Genomic DNA, 20,626 nt, shown 5'->3' with positions numbered 1-20,626 from the left:
ACTGAAAGCCAGGATGATTTAGCTCAGGAAAAAAACTTGGTTTGGGCTGCTCTCAGCCATATGACTGAATTTTTCATTACTGGGCAGTGTTTATTAGTTGGCTAAAAATTGAATGAGGAAAAACCAGTTGGCACAAACACATATAGAGTGAACAGGAGAGGAGTAGCTTTTGTTTATGGATGGTGTACAGCTTTCTATTTGAATATACTTTGACACGTGTTGTGTGTTGCAGTATGAGAATGGTGGGGTCTTTTTGATGAATCTGATTCAGTGCTTCTTGGAAGATGACACAGCTTTTGGCTCATGGTAGACTGTTATGAGCTTTAAATTATGTAGGATTTTTTTGCCCATATAGCTGCCAGGCAAACACACAATGTGTTGTAAGTGCCTTTTGACATCTGTGCTTATCTTTCCATGAATTATGCAAGGAGCAGTGAATGAGAAACCCCATTTGCTTTCTTGCATAACTCCACTGACTGCTGGCAGGCTGCCCCATGGTTGGGGTTATCTATTTCAAAGAATCACACTCTGAAGTTTAGGTCTATAAAAGCTTTAGTGTTAAGAATTGTACTGAAATGGATGGGATTGCCCCGGTTGATTTACATTTAGTAATTTCTTATTAATTATATTAGTCTTTGTTCAGCTTATTTATTAATTTTCTGAGATCTTATTCACCAGTAATTCATTAATTCATTAGTGTAAATGTAATTTGTAATTACAGGAAAATGGTAGTTACAGCCCTAATTGCTGTAACTCTAGTAATTTTTAAGGCCAAATCAAACTTTGACTGAGCATTATCTTATTGCAGATGAAGAAATTAATTTGTAGGATAATGTGGTCCTCTGCATGTATTCCCTGCATGTGACCCTATAAAACTGTATAGAAGTACTCTGAAATAAGCTCCTATTACACCATACTTATTTTTCCACATATTTTGTAAAAAAACCCATCTCAATGACAAGCTGATTGGGATTCCTATAGTACAGCACTTATTTTCCCTGGTATTTGTCTTCGTGAAGATCTTTCTTTTTTCTGCTACCCATTTTTGTTTATTTGGCTGAAGGCAAACAGGTTAAATCACTTTATAGCATTGTCTGACAATTGCAGTATTGTAACATCACAATGATGTTACAATACAACAACAACACAAAAGCACAACAAAAACGCTTTCTGAGCAGCTTCTGTTGGACTGGAGGTTCAATACCTCCAGTCTGCAGGAGATTGTGATATGAGAAAATCTGAGAAAATAATAGATACTGGAAAAACTCTTATTTTTATCAATAATAAGAGTTGTTTCTTAGAGTGGGAGTAGAGGGAGAAACCCTGGGGATGCTGTGTAAGCCTGCAAGTCCCTACTACTGCTACTCATGAAAGATAAATTATTACAATGCACTGCCCTGAAACCTTATCTTTCCTGCCCAGAAGGATATTGTCAGGTCAGCCACCTCTGAGGAAAATTCTTATACTTTTTCAATTTAGGAAAGCCATGGATGTTTACAAGAAACCAACAGGAAAATGTTTCTTTCATGGAGACCATGGCTATGACAACAAGATTAACAGCATGCAGGTATGAGCAATGTCTGGGAGGGTCATTGAAGGTCTCAAAAATGTAAATATTCAGTGAAAACCCCCTAGATTTTAATGCTCTTCTTTCGTATTTTTATTTTTTTTTTAAGACTGTCTTTATAGGTTATGGCCCTACCTTCAAGTACAAGACCAAAGTGCCTCCTTTTGAAAACATTGAACTTTACAACGTCATGTGTGGTAAGCTGCCTGCTTGAGAAATTGCAAAAGCAGCAACTTATTTTAATAGGGCTTCATTTGGGCACCCATGGGCATATGAACTTACTTCCTGTAAGGTCACTTACAGTGGTTACCATCACTTCAGTGGTTTTTTTTTCCTAGTCCTCCTTTCCCAAGCACTTGCCAGGGGGGCTTCTCAGGGGTCTCAGTTTGCTCTGGAGCTAGCTGGTCAGTAAAGGGTGTTACTATAGTTTTGATGTTTGCACCTTGACAGAGATCAAATGGACACCTTTACAATGTGTGGTGTCCACATCTCAGCTGTGTAGGAAGGAGATTTCTGTTCAGAGACTGCTTCTGCATCTGCAGGTCTCATGCAGCAGTTCAGGTTGATCACTTAGTTTTCTATGGCATTTCCTTGTGTGATTATGTTTCCTGAATTTGTACTGAAGCTGTGAAGAATCTGATGATGTATACAGATATTCATTAGGGTCTTTAGTATTGATTTTCTAGAACAATGAAACTTTCAAGGTGTAATTCACAATGAAACTTTAAGGTGTTTCAAAGATGTTATTCACCTTTTTTCCCCAAACATGAAAGGTTTAACTATCTAATGGGTAGTTAGCCCTTATTTAGAAATCACTGTGTTGCAGATGTTTGGAGTGAGGTCAGCACGTGGACCGTAGGTTTGCACTGGAAGCTGAAGGAGTAGTTATAATAAAACTTTGTCCACTTTTAAATTTTTCCAGTGTCTTGCTGCAAATTAACATTTTGTCATAAAGCCAGAGATACTATTCATGCGACATTTACAATTTTATGATTTGGATAAAAAAAAAATCAGTGTTTTTATTAAAAGCTTTCACTAACATGCTGTGGGTGTAAACAGTATTACTAAGAAATGTGTTGGCTCAATAGAGTTGCTGCTTGAATATATGTTTGTAGGGTAACCACCATTCATTTTTCCTTGGTGTTTTCATAGATCTGCTTGGATTAAAGCCTGCTCCCAATAATGGCACCCACGGAAGTTTAAATCACCTGCTGAGAGCCAATGTTTATAAACCAACTGTGCCAGATGAAGTTGCTAAACCACTGTATCCTGTGGCTCTGCCTTCTGCATCAGATTTTGATATAGGATGTACATGTGATGATAAGGTAGGTGTGTAGGATCTGTGGAAGCCTCCACTATTAGTGGTAGTTTTGGTAAAGTTGTAGCCATTTTATTTGTTTTGAGAGGGTTTGATCTGTAAGAATTCCCCAGGTCCCTCCTGTGAAGTCTTTGTGCTCCCTTGGAAAAATTACTAGTTTTTGTAAAAGAGGAGACAAGAAAATCCTCACTGTCTTATAGTACTAGTTTTGTTTTGTTAGATGGTAGTGAAACAGGATGTCAGAGTGCTCCAGTGGTCCTAATCTCATTCCTTTTTTTTTTTTTATTCTTGAGAAGAACAAGCTGGATGAACTCAACAAGCGCTTTCATGTCAAGGGAACAGAAGGTAAGAGCCTGGTGCCTCAGTTAATGAAAGCTGATTTAATTTTCTTTTGTAAATTACTTTGCATCATTAATACCAGAGCAACTCCTGGTGTGGTTTAGTTAATGTGTAGTAAACTGTCTTTTCAAATACCTGCCAAGGTAGCCCACAGACATGTGAGATTCATGGACAATCTGCTGCTCACTTGAGAAGATACACAGTTTTGAACTTTTGCTGAACCAGGACTAAAGTATTGTTCAAAGCAGTGCAAGTTTCCATTCCATCACCTCTAGAAGTTTTAAGCCCAGATGTGAAGGCAGAGACAGGAGAAAAGAAGAGGGTGCATGAGGCAGAACTCTGTTCAGCTACAGGCTGTAAATGGGGAAGAAACCTGACTGTGTTTGCGGGCTGGGTTTTACCATAGTTATCCAGGCTTAGGTTTCACCTAGAAAGGATGCTACAGCTGCTTTGACAGTCTCTTAAGAGTGAGTCTTAATGCTTGGCTCTTTGGATGCAGAGAAACAAGTGCTCTGCTAGTTCAGGCTGCTCAGTGCAATTCTGTTCCCCTTCAGTGTTCAAGTCAGTGTAACTCCCAGGAGAAAGCATTCCCAGCTCTCCTGGCCACTAGTTCCTGCTGTGTGCCAGCACTGACTTCTGTGTGGTTGCACTCTCAGCTGGATCAGGGCTGTGGTCCAGGTTTAAGTGGGGCAAGAGGAGCAGAGGAGAGGGGATAGGAGCTGTGTTTCTGAGCAACACTACTGACTGAAAGGCTCACCAAAGCAGTTTTCCTTCTCACAGTGGTGATCGAGTTCAGCATAACAATTCACAGCATTTCCCTTACCATAACAATTGTCCAAATTAGCAAATTCTGAAGCTTTCAGTTTAGGCATGGATTTTTTTTGAGGTTACTCAAATTGCATTGTTCAGATGATTAAGGAGATTTTTTAAATTCCCTTATGAAGGTGTTTTCAGTCTCTCTGTTGTGAAAGGGCAATGCAGCCTATCCTTTAGTTTCAAAGGGTGACCATAGTCCTCTTCTTTGTGAGTTAAATTGCCTTTCTGCAGCTTTCATCATGTTATACTGATTTTCTCAGTTAAAAAAGAGCTACTCCTCGCTGTGGCAATTTATGGCATCAGGAAAAAACACCCTCACTGTTGTAATTCGAATCTCAACATCTTTATTTTAGTTTCTGGTTTTCATTCTTCTTCACTGCAGTAATATAAAAATAGTATTTTTGGTGTATTTTAAGATGTAAGCATTTAAACCAGTTGCATTTCCTCATTTGCCAGTTCTCTGTTAAATGGCATGATGTGTCCTCACTTAAGCAAGCAGTTCTGCTTCATGCAAATTTTGTTTTCCTTCATGATGCACTTTACAACATGGTGCACCATGTTGATATTCACAGGCAGAAGAAAAAGATGACTTCAGCTTCTCTTGAATAAAGCAAGTTTATCATCTTTGTCCTTAGACTAGGCATTTCCTACTTTTTTCCTTGTGCCCTATAAAAACATCCTCTGTTTGTACTCAAGCACTAATAAAACATGCCCTTTTCCTATCTGGGAACTGTGTTAGGCCACTTTCCTTGTTTCTATGTTTTAATTTCCAAAAGCAAGCCAAGTGTGTTTGCCAAAAGGTTATCAAATTCAATGGACTGTACAGGACAATGCAAGATTATCCAGGAAATTTATTTTGCTTCTGTACCTTTCAATTTTTTTTTTCTTTTTGTAAGCAAGCTTGTCAGAGTTATCTAAGGACATTTAGCCATAACATATTGAAAGAAGGGCTGTTTTTACAGAGCTGGAGGTGTCTTCTTGTAGCTAAAGTTAGGGAAAGGTAGTTTTTTTAGTTTGTTTCTTTGATATTTGGACAAAAAATAGCACATCAGTCTTCAGAATAAATCTGTATCAGCCAAGTGGGAAAAAACTACTCTTTGAGTGAGTGAGCGCATTTGCCCCCTTTTGAGATTAAAAAAAAAAAAAAAAATCAAAAACTAAAAGAAATCCCCCAAAAAATAACATAAGAATGAGAGAAAGTCCACTGAAGAGTGGCAGGACTGATAGGCTAGGGACTGATTTAAAACTATGAAAAGAAAGTCCTTATCACCTCATGTGTGACTGACATGTGGACACAAAGATCGTTAAAGAGTCTCCAGTTTTTGGAAAAAACATCCTCTCTCCACCCTGTGACACAACAAGATTTCAAGTGGAGAAGGGACTTTTAATCCCTAAGGGTGTTTGTGAACCTGGAGTGGAGATCGCAGCCAGAACAGTTGAAGACTTCTTGTTTTCTCTGTGTCAAAAGATTTCCCTAGTAGTTACTTGGGGTCAGTATCCTATTAATGATCACTGAAAAAATCCACATCTGATGGAAAGACAACTCCCCTTTTCTTTTTTCATCCTTAAGATTTTCAGTAATAAACATAAAAGTAATTTCTTCTGATTTTTAGAGAAGCATCTTTTATATGGACGCCCTGCTGTACTGTACCGCACAAAATACAATATCTTGCATCACCACGACTTTGAAAGTGGCTACAGTGAAACATTCCTGATGCCTCTGTGGACATCCTACACTATTTACAAACAGGTTAGTGTTCTCTCTACTCTTGAAATGTGCTTTAAAAATCTTGGGAAAATTTCTTTGCTATCTGTCCTCGTGAAGTCCTAAAATTTCCCTTCCCCAGAGAAATTTTCCCAGCAGAAATTATATCAAAGTACCATTGTAAACCATTCCCAAATTATTTTATTTCCTTAATGAGAGAGCAATTTTAATAGGAAGGGTTGTGTATTTCTTCTCCTGTTTTATTTTAAAACTTTCTTCAGTGGGGGTTTGTTTTATTATGAGTGACTTCATTTGAATCTTCTCCCGTGTGGATTTCTGCTCCCTGAAGAAGGGGCTGTGCAGCAATGCAGGAGCAGGATTTGGTGGTACAGCCAAGTGGTTTATTTTACTGCATGCAAGGCCTTCTGTGTAGTCTGTCAACAGTATGACCTAGTTTCCTTTTATCTGTAAAAGCTGAAAGTACATTTTTTGTTGTCTCCATGTTCCTCAATGCAGGCAGAGGTATCAGGTGTCCCAGAGCACCTGGCCAGCTGTGTGAGGCCTGACCTCCGCATTTCTCCAGGGAACAGCCAGAGCTGCGCCGCCTACAGAGGCGACAAACAGCTCTCCTATGGATTCCTTTTTCCTCCTCGTAAGTTTACGTAGCTTTTTGTACCTAGGGATTTTGTAGTTTTCTTGTTTTGTAGGGAAAACCTTTGGTGTGAACATAACTTCAGGCAAACCCCACCAGATATAAATGGACTAATTTGGATTTCAAACACCAGTAAGATAAACATGTTTTTAATTTATAAATCCAAATTAGTCTCTTGCATACTGTAAAAGTTTCTACCATCCTATAGAAATAGTGATAGTAGAAAACCTGTGTAAAGCAAGCACCCTTGATTCTCCTGATGCACTTGCTTTGCTTCAGTATTGGGTCCATGATCATCTGGGATTGGTAAATGTTGAAGGGGCACAACTGTCTCACAGTTTTGAACTTCATTGCTCTGTCTTCCTCACTCAGTGACTGAAATATTTTATGGTGAATTTCTGAAATGGAATTACTGGTGCAGAGGCTCACTCAGAACTAGAAGATAATCCCACACTCCTCTCCCAAGAAATTGTTGTCATCTTTTATAAAAACCTGCAGAACTCTCTGCCTTTTAAGACAGCAAAAAGAGATAGGCTACATGAAAATATTTTGAACTTATTGACAGTTGAAGCAAAGATAATATTCTTCCCTCCCATGATCAGCTGTCACATTGAAGACAAATTTTGTGTATGTAGTGTGCACTTCTGAATATAACATTCAGATTGCTGCTTAGATTATGGTATTCTCTTTGGTTAATCTCTGAAGCCATTTTCAAAACATATTCTCTGAAATTCTTCTCTTTATTGATATTTTTGTTTCCCTGTTTTCAGAATTAAGTTCCTCTGCAGAAGCAAAATATGATGCTTTTCTAATAACAAATATCATTCCAATGTATCCCGCCTTCAAAAGTAAGTGCTCTTTCCATGACTATACTTCTCTTTACCAGCAAGCTTTTTTTTTTTTTTCACTTTGTGTTGGATTATGGAATGATTAGGTCGGAGAAGTTTAGAACATTAAATTCAGTTACCTGTAGCCAGTAGCTAGTACCTGTGGACACCTGTATAGTGCTTGGGATGGGCAGACAAACTGCCATAAGAAAGGCTTAAGTTTTAAGAAAGGTTTATTTTTCTTGGTGCTGGGTTAATATCAGGGTACAGTCGTGCTGTGAGTCCACAGCTGTGCTTTGTGCCACAGAAATTCACTTTCTGTAAGACCATTCAGATTTTCTTGTCTGTAGTCCAACCTAGTGCAGAACATACTTAGGCAACAACTGGAGCCTGAGAATGTGCACAAGCCTGGGAGTGTGCCCTTGGTGTTTTGTAGTTCAGGGACAAATGATTACATTTTATTTTTCTATCCATGCCCTTAGAGGGAGACTGAACATATTTATTACCTGTTAAAAAAAAAAAGAATAGAAAACCAATTTATGTAAAATGAGGGATGATTAAAACCTGTCTGAAACTTTCAGTGCTGAAGGGTTATATTACTAACATTTCTTTTGTCTGCACATCCCTTTTCTCTCTAGCCTTGCCAAGAGGTAGGAAAACCATCAGGCTATTCTGGGGGCATTTTTGGCCTGGCAGGGATTGACAAGGCTTGGAAGAATCTCAAGAGCCTGTTGTGAGATTTCCAATTTAGATTTTAGGCCAGAGAGGTTTGGATAAACATCAAAGCCTATGGGAGCCCTTTCCTTTTTAACCAGAAAAGAGTGTTTTTAACTGAAAAACCTCTGTGTAGGACCAAGTGGTGATGTTTGCTGGAAATTTGAGCAAAAGCACTTGACTGATTAAAGAGTGAAAAATTATTGGGGATTTCCCACTCCTGAATCACTTCATAAAAATGCTCTTAATGTTAATGTTAATCTGAGTATTTGGCTGAAATGCTAATCACAGGAGAACAACCCACCTCTAGCAGCCCATTTTGTCTAGTGGCCTTCTTCATCACATGTGGGCGACAGATTCCTTACAAAAAAAATCTGGTACTAATGTCATTCCTAGGGAGGTACAAACCACTCCATGTGTACAGGTTGCAGTGTTGAGAGCCAAGTATAAGCTCATTACATGGATCTTTTTCCATGACAGGTTAAATAGGAGGTGGCAGTGCTATGCTGTGCTGGCTGCAGAGGCCCCCTCCTTTGTTTTGTGTTTATAATTCACTGTCCCATGCCATCCCCACTGGCAATAATTCTGTGTCCACTTTTTCCATAATGAGACTAGCTTAAGCAGCTCCTGCTTTGTTAGAGCTCCAAAATGATACCCCTGGACTGGCCCCTCATTGCCCTGGCATTGCTCTGTATGTGGTTGCAGTGGGAAGTGGAGCTCCAATCTGATTTAGCTACAAAACTCGAGGCAGTGGGATAGGGGAGATTCTTTCTTTTTTGGACTTTTATTGGTAAAGCACATGCAAAGGGGGAGTGAGCAGCTGCAGAAGTGGTGTTACCAAGTAATTAGGCTGAGGTTCCTGTTAGACCATTGCTGGCAGGGCCCTGGGCATCAGCCCCAGCTGGGACTGCATGTGGCACTGAGCAGTGTTGGAACAAGGTGTTCAAGGGGGCTTTCTAAGGCTGTCATTGCCACCAGCTCCAGGGAGCCATGGACTTAATGGTCTGAGCTGCAAGACAAGAGTTAAACTCTTAAAAGTCTGAGAAGTTTTCTTTACCCACACCTCTGTTAGTTAAAATAAAAAGGAAAAGAAGAAAAGAATTATATCACTGGAGGTTCCAGTGTGTTTCCCATCTCTGCAAGAATCTTTTAGAGGAGGACATGGTGGGAGCAAGTGCATCATGCTCTTCCCAAAGGTTGCTGCAATGACACGTCTTTGGTTATCCTTGATGGCACCTAGTTTAAAAGTTAAACGTATTGTATCAAAGGAGAATTTAACTGAATGAATCTGTATTTATCTTTCTTTTAAAATGTTTGGTTTTATGTTTTAATTATGGTACTTTATCCTTTTTAAGATTAATAAAAACCCCCTTAACATCCCCCCCCCCCCCAGCAGAGTTTCCTGTAAGCAGATAACAAAGGCAAAGGCAATGTTTAAAGAGACATCAAAAACCTGTGAAATAGCTGTTTCTACAGCTTGGTGAAGGAACAGCAGAACCTCTGTGCAAGGCCTATGGCAATGCTGTCCTGGGAGTGGTAGCATGTATTTCCTTTATCACTGGCTGGGGGAAAAAATCAACAGAGAACAAAGTCTGAATAGGCTTTATTGACAAAACTGAATGAAGCTGCAGTAACTGTAATGCTTAGTCTTTCATTTCCCCTACTGTCATATGAATAACATCCTCTAGGTTTTTATCTTGAGGAAGAAAAGACTTTATAATCTTGACATATTTTGATTTATCCAAATGTGGGGGTTTTGTTTGGTTGGGTTTCTTCTGTTTGTTTTGGGTTTTTTTAATTTATTTTGGTTGTTTGGCTGGTTTGAGTTGGTTTTTTTCCCCCACAGAGGTATGGAACTATTTCCAAAGGGTTTTGGTGAAGAGATATGCCACTGAACGAAATGGAGTCAATGTTATAAGTGGACCAATCTTTGACTATGACTATGATGGTTTACATGACACACCTGACAAAATAAAACAGTAAGTGTTTGTCTTTAAATTGCTTTGCCGTTGCTTCTCTTAATGATGACTTTATCTTAAACAATTAATTACCTGCGCATTATTTAATTTTTTTGAGGAGACATAGTTTTCTAGCTCTTTCTAAAGTTATTGGGACTGAATGCCCATGTAGGTAAGACAGTGATTAAAATAAGGAAATGACAATTCAGCACTTAGCTGTTCACCTTGACTTTGAAATTGTTTTCATCCTCCAGACAAAGTTCAGTTTGGTTCCACACAGTCTATTGTCTCTAAAATTGTCCTTACTTAAGGAGAATTTAAGGAGGAGGAACTTAAGAGCTGTGGTATTGAGTTACATGCTGAAGTCTTTGTTAATTCAGCAATGCATTCTCTCTGTGCCTCTGAACTGAAGAAGCCTTTCAGCACTGCATGAGGTATTTCAGTATCACAGTGTGAGCTAATTGGATGCTCACTTTCAGTAGTGTTCAGGAATCAAACACATTTCAACAATGTATGTGTGTCCTCACACGTAGGAGAGGAAAGACCATCTTGTTTGTGTAACCTTCTTCCAAACAAACTTTGTGGACAAATATTTGCTTTATTCCCCCAGGTTTGTGGAAGGCAGTGCAATCCCTGTTCCAACGCATTACTATGCCATCATTACCAGCTGCTTAGATTTCACTCAGCCAGCTGACAAGTGTGATGGACCACTCTCTGTTCTCTCCTACATCCTTCCCCACCGGCCTGACAATGATGAGAGCTGCAATGTAAGTCCAGCTGCACTGCTGCAGCCCTGTGGTAAACATGTCCCTGAGATATGTGAAAGTCCATTACTATAAGAAGCAAATGTTCACTAATGCCTTGAATGGGAAGCACAGGGTTGTGCCTCTGTTGAAGTTTCATTAGCTCATGAGATAAAAGCATTCCTCCATGACAGCAGCAAAAGTATAGAACCATTACTGCACCTAAAATTGTCTGGAAGAAGTGACAGTGCAGTAGGTTGGCAGTATTGTTTTTTGCCTGTAGGATTCTACATTTTGTCACTGTAACTTCAGAGCACATTGTGGGGAGGCTGTATGCATAAACATATTGTGCTGGCACCCAGCCTGATGTTTTTATGGAGGTCAGTTTCCATTTGCAGATACAATGCAATCTGTCTGCTATAGCAGTCTGGGTGCATCAGTCAGCATGATTACATCCAACCCACACAGTATTAAAAGTATATGCTGTAACCTGCCAAGGATAGAGTGCCAATTCTTGCTGCTTCCAGAACACCTTGATTCAAGGGAAAAGTTTGGCTTATAATTACAGAGGTGGCCAAATACCCTCCTGGTTTCTTTTCTGTCTTCCATTAGGATGCAAGATCCTCTACTGTAAGAATCTTGATGAAGGCTTTGGTCTGGCCAGCACTGCAGAAAGTGCACACTTGGCAGCTGATTGTGTGGCAGGAGGGTGTTGGGTCCCCCGTGGGCTCTGGCACTCCGTGAGGACAGCAGAGCTCCCAGGCAGCTCTATTTAGACTTGTCCTTCCGCCTGAACTTGTTCTCCCATTACACAGCTGGGTGGATTCCTGCACACAGACACTTCACTATGGGCTGCCAGGAGACTGTTTCCTGAATGAACGCATTAGTGTTATGAATTTTGTATTGGCAAAAAAAGCTAAGACTCCTATTCCAGCTACAGGCAGAAATAGTCATTTCAGCTCTGTACACAATTCACCTGGAACACTGTTTCTTTCTCACTCATCAAACAACTGTTTCCTGAATGAATGCATTAATGTTATAAATTTTGCATTGGCAAAAAAAGCTAAGACTCCTATTCCAGCTACAAGCAGAAATAGTCATTCCAACTCTGAGCACAATTGACCTTGAACACTGTTTCTTTTTCATTCATCAAACATTGCTTGCTTTCAGGGCCCATGCTTTTGGAGCAGTATCCCTCTCTCTTGAGCAGGTCTGGCCCTGTTTGGATCTCAACTGTTATGGGCAGAGACATCTTTCACCAGAAGTCTCTGGAAGTCCTGCATAGATTGCATTGTGGCTTTTCCCTGGACTGCTTTTCTCTGAATCAAGATTCAATTGGTGATCTGGAAATTACTATTTTGGTAGTTACTAGTGTCTCTGCCCTGTAACTCTGCCAATATGTAATTCTATGACAAAGTAAATTTTTTTTCCTTCTTATATTGTGTGTCATAGCTCTCTAAAGCTTTTTTATGAGCTCTTTACAATAATGGTTTCTTTTAGTCCTTGATTTCTTACATTTCAAACCAGGCTTCTTTTCTCTGTAGGTCATGCTATTTGTAAATACATATGGTGTATGTATTTACAGTTTGAGAGACTCTTCAGTTCTTCGGCAAGGTCATTAGCAGATATTGGTCCATGCCTTTTATATAGCAAAGAACCACTCCAAAATATTTAAATGTTGCTCTTGAATGAAAATACAGTTAGGCAAATTTTTGCCACTGAAATCCATCATTAAAATCCAGACTTACTTTTGCACATGGTGTTCCATAGTATTTGTTCAAAGAAGTGACTGCATAAAACCTCATCATACTTCATGGATGAAATGCGTGGGATAATACAGGAATTTTATCTTAACCTCTCCACCGTTTTTTTTTTTTAAGATTTGAAGAAATATTAGCTTTCCCTCTGCTCTAGCTGTACACACTTACTCTTCACACAGCTGTTGAAAAACACCACTACTCTTCTCCTCTGAATTTGTTCCTTTTCTAAATTGTGTTTATTCATGGTGAGGTTATGCCCATTTATTCTTGTGTCAACATTTTTCTACGTCTTAAATAGTCCTTCTCTGGGATTTACCCTAGAGATGATTTATGATGATTCTCAAGGCAAATAACTTCTCCCTATTCATGGAAGACCCAGGAGCTCTTTTTTTTCTCATGTAAGAAAGGATGAGACTGTTGGTAAAATATGCATCTCATCCAGTCCAATCTTTTTTTTCACCTGGATCATGAATGAGATTAAGTACTGCAGCTTAGATCTCAAAATGAAAATGGTTTTCTTTCCACTGGACACAACTCCTCTGATACTACCTATAATCTGCTTTTTCCATAGCTGTGTTATAATGGTGGTTCACATTCGTGCACAGCTCAGGTCCTTCTGTTCTTCCTGTCAACTTGGATAACCCAATTTCATTCTATCCTGGGAGCTCCTGCATATGCATCCTCCACTATGCTATTCCATCTTCCTCTGCATTGACAGGAATTCCCAACTGCTGGGGGTTTTGCTAGCAACTAATGACCTTGGTACAAGAAGTGAGTGTGAAAACATTACAAAAAATCCTTTCTAAGATCAAAATTGAAGTAACCCTAGAAACTACTAGAAAATTCCTACAGGCCACTGTTTTCTCTTTCAGCAAAACATTTACATTTCTTTACTCGAGTCAGTTCTTCACCCACCTGTCTACATGCATCATGTTCAGCTTTCCAGCTGATATTCATAGATATTCTTGTGCAGAATATCTGGTATTTTTCCCACTGGATTTTGTGCTAGCTTCCTAATTGATCACCTCTTCCTATTTATCTCCCTGTTTTCAATTGTTACTATTTCCTTCTCAAAGTCTCCTTATTTTTGAGGTGGGACTAAGCACGAAAGCTGGAGAAAACTGTGATTTTAAATGTATACACTTCATTCATTGTTATGTGGTAATACTGTATTAGCTGATCGCTATTTAAAGTCCTTGCTGCTGGGCCTGAGGCTTCATGGGCCAATTGTGGACTGGAAAAAATAAAACATAGATCAGTTGATTGATTTTCTGGAGTCATGCAAACGCTGTCTTGTTGGACTAGGTTAACAAGCCTCCCAATCCTGTGATTTATTCACGTTGCAGATCTTTTGCAAATTGCATGTATTCAAGAAAAGTGAGCTTTGTAGCTCGCTCATAACTTCCTTTTGAACTCTGCAGATTTCCTGCTCAGAAGAAAGCAAAAATGTCACAGTGGCTGCATGTGCAGTGGCAGCCCTGCTGTGGCCTGTTTGCAGACCCCTGGCTGCCAGGCTGAAGGTTGAGCAGGGGGTTCCCGCTGCCGTGTGCTACCAGGAGCATCCCCAGAGCCCCGCACTGCAGGCAAAGGGGAGTGAGCAGGACACACTCCCTCCACTTCCTTCTTAATTTGCATCTTTTTTTTCTTGTTCCAGACCTGCTTTTGGTCCTCAGGTTGTCAGTGATATGGGCAGGAAAGCTGGTTTGGGGCTGAGAGCTTTGAACCAAACAGATGCTGACTGGGTCATGGACATTTGCTTTAGAGCAGCCAGCTGTGATCTGTCTGGGACTTTGTGTCCTCTCTGTGCAAATGATCTCCTCACCCTCCTGCCTCTTGTTGGGTGACCCACTTCCTGGTCTGTGGCTCAACTACTGCACTGGATAGGTTCTGGCATTGCTGGAATTTAGTCTTGATCCATGAGAGGATCATTTGGTAGGAGGACATTGCTGAGACAGTCAGGAAAGGGTTCATTTCCAGGAATAGTCACACACATGAAGTCTCAATACCCAAGCTATAACCAGCTTCCCTAGCAGTGGTGTACAGGTACCAGCCAGAGGGGCCAAAGGGGGAAAAGTCCTGTTTGCTTTGTCCTTTTCCCATGTCTGGCCCCCGCTGTGCTGTCCCCAGGCCTGGGTGCAATGCTTGTGGCACATGTTGCTGGGCTGGTTAAGGCACACAAACAGCCAGTCCCTGCAGTGTTTTGCAGGGCTGATTTTCTGATGTGTTTGCGAGTTACTTTAGTTTATGGATGACTCCAACATGTGCTGGTGCTGGCACAAGGCATGAGGCAGCAGCTACCCCCTAAGAGAACACAACCTGATCCCAGATACTCTGGCAGCATAACCTTCCTGATTATTTTTTTATTTTGTATCGGGAAATGCTTGGTTAAATTATTTTTTCTATCAGTGTATGTTCCAGTCACAAGAATTTTTAGGTACCTACATAAACCATTGTCCCAACTGTGTAATGAATTGTAAAGGTCCCCTAAAAGTAAAATGGAAATATTAAAATACTACTGTGTTAGATGATGCAATGGTCAATTGAGAATAATCTGTAGGCATAGAATTCAAAGCCAAACAGCCTAGAGTTTGGCCTTTGGTAAATCAAAAGTGGTTAATATGGAGTTCTTTCTGTGAGACAGAAAAGCATGGAGTGACCAGTGGATTTCTAAAAACCTATAGCTGTTCTTCTGAAACACCTGCAACTTGAGGCTAGCTTTTTCTGGATAAATGTGATCTTTGTGTCAACCCCATCATAAGATGGGTACTGAAATAAAACTGCAGGAGTCATCTTACACGTTAAATGTCAAATTTATTTTCTTGGAATTCATTTGCTTTATTCATTCTTGAATAAGGCGCAGAGATTCTTCTTCAAATCTGGAACAAAAGTGTAGACAAGTTGCATTTCCTTTTGGAGATGATTTTTGACAAGACTGGTGATAATTATTTTTTTTTCCCCCAGAGCTCAGAGGATGAATCAAAGTGGGTTGAAGATCTTCTTAAGATGCACACTGCACGTGTCCGTGACATCGAGCAGCTCACTAGCTTGGACTTCTTCCGAAAGACCAGTCGCAGCTACACAGAAATCCTCTCCCTAAAGACATACCTGCATACGTTTGAAAGTGAAATTTAGCTTTCTAACCTTACTCAGTGCATCCTTTTATCAACTGGTGTATATTTTTATATTGTTTTTATATTTATTAATTTGAAGCCAGGACATTAAAAATATTAGTATTTTAATCCTGTATCAAATCTTAAACATTAAACCTTTGTGTCATTTGTTTTGTTTCTCTAATGTTTAATGTAGGTATGTCTCTTGGTTGATTTAGTAGTTCTTGTGATACTGCATTTTGAGTCCTTACTCTGAGCTTTTAAGTGGTGCTGCAAGGTTTGATGCGTGCATCAAGGAAATATTAATTTCTCATGCTCCTTTACCACACTTGTAGTCAAGTACTGTGTATCAAAATACTGAACATGTAAAATTACACTCATTTACTGATAACTGTGTGACAGAGATATTTAAACACTATAGACAAATAGCATCTTAAATATAATAAACCACACATTCAGTTTTTTTAATGTGTTTTGATTTCCTTTCACAGGGATGTTCAGAGGGGCTTGCGGGTAGCTGAGTGCTGACAGATCTCTTACAGGGTAGAGCCCTTCTCAAGAGCTTAGGTTTGCTGGTAAGAGGACTGCCAGGGGCCCAGGTGCCCTGTCCTGATACTCAGCAATGAGACCAAAAAATAGACACCCACAGCAGCCATTACTGGTTAGGGGGAGAGCTGGGACAGGAGGATACTTGCTGTCATGAGCTAGCAGGGGTACCCCATGCCTGATGCCACTTGGCCCTGCTCCAGAACTGTGGGAAGGATTTTTTATAGAAGACATGTTATGGAGCATTAGTGTTAGTGTACCTAGATGATGGAAAAGATAAATTATTGTTTCCAATGCCTTTGAAGCTGAACCCACTAATGACACCATTGTAAAGTCTTCATTTGGGCTTACACATTTCCCTCTCTCTATGAAAGTTGTGTCTATTTTCTCCTTGAGGATTGCAGCTGCTGAAGGGAAGAGGGAAGGGCTGGAAAGCATCTCAGCCATGTGCACAGATGAGTAGCCAGGGTCTCCTAAGTAAAATTGTTCTTGCATAACAGCAACTTGCATCCCTGTAGCATCCATCTAAGAGAAAGCAGTAAACTGGAATTAATCATGATAACATAGATAATAAAGCTCTTGTGACCAGACAAAAATTTATTATTCTGTCTGCCTAATTCTGTTTAATTTAGTAAAGCACAAAACTTGAATACTTTATAATACCTTCAAAATATTAGGATGGAAATTCTAATAACTGCACAAAGCTATGGGAAACATCCTATTCTTGAAACTTAAAAATTGTCTCTTGTGGTTGTCTGGTAGCACAGAAATATTTTCCTGTAAGCTTTCAGCAGGGCTTCTTGCCATGATAAATTTAATGTTCTTACATGTACTACAAAGGGTATTTCCTTTGGATTTAAAAGAACTTTCTCTTAAGACCTAATTCCTTCAACATGAACTTTAGCAATGATTTAATGTGGTGGTTCATAAACTAAAACAAAGACCACCACTGCTGTTTTGCTTTGACAATAACCTGTTGCTCTGTTTGTTTGGGTTTTTAATCACATTGAACAAATGATGCAATTTTATTTTCTCCCAAAATAACATGAAATTTATACCAAAGGAACATTTAAGCTCTGAAAAGTAATATTGTGTTCAAAGAAGTTTGCTTCTGAAATGTCATTAGTGATTGAAAATGGTCGGGAGAGACAATTTAACTCTTGGTTTCACTAAACAGTAGTGATTAGTGAGTAGGGAAACATCAATTTTTTCACTAAGTTTCTTACTGTGACAGTAAATACTAGTAGTTTACTTCTGTCCTACCTACTTCTCTTCAGCCTTTGGTTCCATGTTCTTGCATGGTATTGCTGTTTTATTTTACTGCATTAGCAGAAATAACTCTGCTGAGAAATATTTGTGGTGACTTCTGCATGTGGCATGGGCTACTTTTCCCATTGAAAGATGCCTTATCAACACAAAAGCTCTAATGCAAAGCTAAAGCCTTGTAAATCCCTCTGAGCAGCATGAGCCCTGCAGGAACAACAGGTATTTTAAAGGAAACTTGTAATTTGCCTCCAGTAGCCTTCAGGGTGAATGTTAGCTTAGGGCAGAGGGAAGGAACCCTTCTGCCTTCCAATCCTGTCAGACCATTTTGAAAGGATTAAATACCACTTGTTTCTGTTACATGTTGCCTTTTCTTGATATTTCTCTGACTTCAGTAAGAGGTCCATCGAGGAGAACAAGCACTGAAGTTTTCTGTCAAGCAAACACTATTTTTGAGGATTTGGGTAATTGCTGTTTGCAGTTGGTGATGTAAATTTGAGGCATGTTCAGTGGGTTAGAGGCAGCTCAGTTGAGCAACTGCCACAATGACAGAAGCTGTGGTGTCCTGCACACCTGGCAAAGTCCTTTTGCTCTGGGAAAAATCCTTCAGATGTAGTTGTGCAACTAGAATAACCCTGCTACAGGAAACTGTTACTTTTTTTAACCCCTTTTCCACAGTCACCTATCCTTAACAGATAAGCACTGAAAGCAGGCCAAGTAACCTGACCAACAGAATGGTCGTGATGGCGAAATTTTAGCAGAAGTCCCCATCCTGTTCTGACAGTACCAGAGTACTTGATGACTTATGATTATGTTCTGTCCTGGTCAGCTAACAGCTTGATTAGATACTTTCTATTTGCTGTTTCCCTCTTCTCCATGTCCAGCCTTTAGCCTCCTTATGGAGTTAGGTACAATATTCAACAGTTTCTGCACTTTTTTGAATGTTGGCTCCAGTTTGGTAACAGCAGATCAGTTTGCATTATGTTATAAAGCAATTTCAGCTCTAGATGAACAAGAAAATGAAAATATTTAATTGTCAGGTCTGTGCCATCTTGCCATTCTTTTTCCAGAATTCACATGGATTTAGTGTGAGTAAAAACCATTTGTAATTAGTCCAATATTTGTGTGTCCCTGGAGGCTGCTCCATAGCACTCCTGCCATGATCTCTTGCTTCTCAGTGCTTTGGATGCAAACAGTTGGTCAGCTGAACACGTGAAGTTTTGGAGACTTTACAAATGAAAATACACAGGCATGGCAGGTTTATAAAGTCTCAGTTTCCCTTGCATTTGATTTCCTCCTATTGCTCAGTCTGTCAGGTACAACAGGTGAAATAGCTCTCTAATTCCTGCACACAGCCAGGAAGCAAAAACCTTTTCAGGAAAGCTGAAGGAGGTTCCCTCTGAAGATGTTGCTAGTTGTAGGACAGAACAGGAACATGGGCAGTGTCCATCTTGGACAGTGAGGACAGAGTTCAGGACCTCACTGAAGGAAAAAAAATTGTAGCAGCAGGAACTGATGTTCCAGCAATCCTTCCCTTCAGTCTCACATCCACATCAAACATCTTTAACTACCTTTAAATTTGTATGACACTTCTGTGCAGATTACCTTGGCTCCTTTCTGCAGGAGACAGAGGAGATACTGCTTGCAGTGCAATTGAGAAAATTCCCCCTTAATAAATTTTTTTTAGAAAATCTGCAAGCCCCTACCAACAGAGGGGCAAATTCCCCTGAGAGAGGGATACAGCTGGGCTTTCCCAGAGCAGGAGAGGGTGTGGGTGTTGCAGAGCTGCCACTTCCTCTCTGCTCCAGTACTGTGCTCTTCCACTGAGTTTGGCACTTAGGGCAGTCAGGTTTGGCACAGAGAGACAAATAAAACTTCACAACACATCTGGGAGGCTGCTGTTACCACAGGCATGGATGAAACTGTGGCATTGGAGAGGTTGGATAGTCTGTTTAAGGGCATGCATATAGTATCGACTGTAAAGGTGGTCACAGCACTCCTGTACAGGGCTTAGAATGTGACATTTTGAAATAATTTCTGATAGTGCTGTCACTGACAGGAGAGCAGAAGGTATGTTTTGTAAAGCAAAAGCTTCAGAATCACGTGGCTGAAATAAAATTTGAATACAGGGCAAGATAAGCAAAACTCCCTCCCTTTGGGGGCAATAAATAATGCTGAATTGGTTTTCTATCAATCCCATGCCTGTAAAATGCTTTTAGAGGCCTGGTTCCTTACCAGAGTCCTTCTGTATCCCAAAGAGATGCCACAGTACTTGTCTGCCCATCCTGTATGTGGTCCTAGTTGAGGTCAGTTTTTGACTAGTTTCAATTTCCCTTACTGCAGTCTCAGACCACTGTTGCACTTGACCTAAGAGACGAGGTATAGTCATGAAAATATAAGTATAACCTGTCCAGGACAGACCTGCCAGTAAATGATTAATACCATGTTAACTGTACATCTTCCAAATGAGGGAAATATGTTTGAAATGTTTAAAGTTCAGCCCTTGTTCAAGAGAGGAGAAAAAAAGTTTTTTTTAAACATTGTGGAAAAATACCTAATCTCGTTTCTTTGCACTTGTTGTGTAAATACAAGATAAGAGCAGTATTCCCAAGGTTACTGCAAACAGCCTGTCACTACAGAGTACAAACTAACATTTACTAAAATGTATGTTGACATAAAAAGCAGCATTGCTTTAACAGTCAGCTGCAGTAAAAAAATCCCACAGGTTTCTTTCTTTTTACAAGTCAAAAGTTTGGGACATAACTTATCCAGACCTGCCCTCCCAAAGGAAAATCCCTGCCCTGCTGACAGCATCCCTGGTATGTGCACAGTTGGTGTGGAGCCTTACCTTACTGCAGTACCTTATCTGTTGTTTTCTAAACACGGTAGGAAAGGCAGAGGGAGGTCACCCAGGTTTCATCTGCAGGTTTCACCATGGAGACATCAGCAGGCAAAGAAGTCAGTAACTGTGGATTAGCACAGCTGTAACTGATTGACCCAAAAACTGGAATTTACTAGAAAAGAGGTGGGATTATTTCACACTGTAAACAATCAACAGAAAAGGATTGAATTATTTTCAGGGTATATGTTCATCAATATTTTTTTCCTGTCTGAGTGCAGCAAATAGGGAATTATTTCTTATTTTCTCCAGGGAAGACTGATATATCAAAAGAGGCTGGATGAAGAGAGAACAGGAACTTTGTACACCCCCCAAATACATCTCCAGCCCTAGTCCCCTTCTGGCAGCATCTCCTGGACCTTCAACCTGTTCAACCTCTTCTGTCTCCTGAAATGGGAAACTTCTCTTA

The 20,626-nt window shown here is 40.0% G+C and overlaps 1 protein-coding gene and 1 long non-coding RNA gene across 8 annotated transcripts in view; one reads left to right on the top strand and one right to left on the bottom strand.

The window, feature by feature from the left end:
- The window catches only part of ENPP2 (ectonucleotide pyrophosphatase/phosphodiesterase 2), a 56,260-nt gene extending 40,288 nt beyond the window's left edge, over positions 1 to 15,972 (top strand). For 4 of the 7 annotated variants that reach the window (XM_018913336.3, XM_050970644.1, XM_018913322.3 and 1 more), the window contains 10 exons: positions 1,480 to 1,567; positions 1,677 to 1,764; positions 2,720 to 2,892; positions 3,179 to 3,230; positions 5,654 to 5,790; positions 6,262 to 6,397; positions 7,168 to 7,245; positions 9,785 to 9,917; positions 10,507 to 10,663; positions 15,361 to 15,972. In XM_018913336.3, coding sequence (XP_018768881.2) covers positions 1,480 to 1,567; positions 1,677 to 1,764; positions 2,720 to 2,892; positions 3,179 to 3,230; positions 5,654 to 5,790; positions 6,262 to 6,397; positions 7,168 to 7,245; positions 9,785 to 9,917; positions 10,507 to 10,663; positions 15,361 to 15,531 — 1,213 coding nt within the window. In that variant the 3' untranslated portion in view covers positions 15,532 to 15,972. The remainder of the gene's footprint in view (positions 1 to 1,479; positions 1,568 to 1,676; positions 1,765 to 2,719; positions 2,893 to 3,178; positions 3,231 to 5,653; positions 5,791 to 6,261; positions 6,398 to 7,167; positions 7,246 to 9,784; positions 9,918 to 10,506; positions 10,664 to 15,360) is intronic. The other 3 variants (XM_050970642.1, XM_050970645.1, XM_009087797.4) reach the window with 1 other exon arrangement.
- A 129-nt stretch (positions 15,973 to 16,101) lies between these two features.
- LOC108961906 (uncharacterized) lies at positions 16,102 to 20,617 on the bottom strand. The gene is made up of 3 exons (XR_001990321.3): positions 20,167 to 20,617; positions 19,554 to 19,685; positions 16,102 to 16,580 (listed from the first exon to the last, which is right to left on the bottom strand). It is a non-coding gene; the product is annotated as an uncharacterized LOC108961906 (long non-coding RNA).
- Positions 20,618 to 20,626: the final 9 nt, after the last annotated feature.

The sequence above is a fragment of the Serinus canaria genome, chromosome 2, assembly GCF_022539315.1.
Source record: "Serinus canaria isolate serCan28SL12 chromosome 2, serCan2020, whole genome shotgun sequence".
In the NCBI taxonomy this organism is placed as follows: domain Eukaryota; kingdom Metazoa; phylum Chordata; class Aves; order Passeriformes; family Fringillidae; genus Serinus; species Serinus canaria.
Note: the sequence above shows the minus strand (reverse complement) of the source record. Positions and strands in the feature narration are given on the sequence as shown.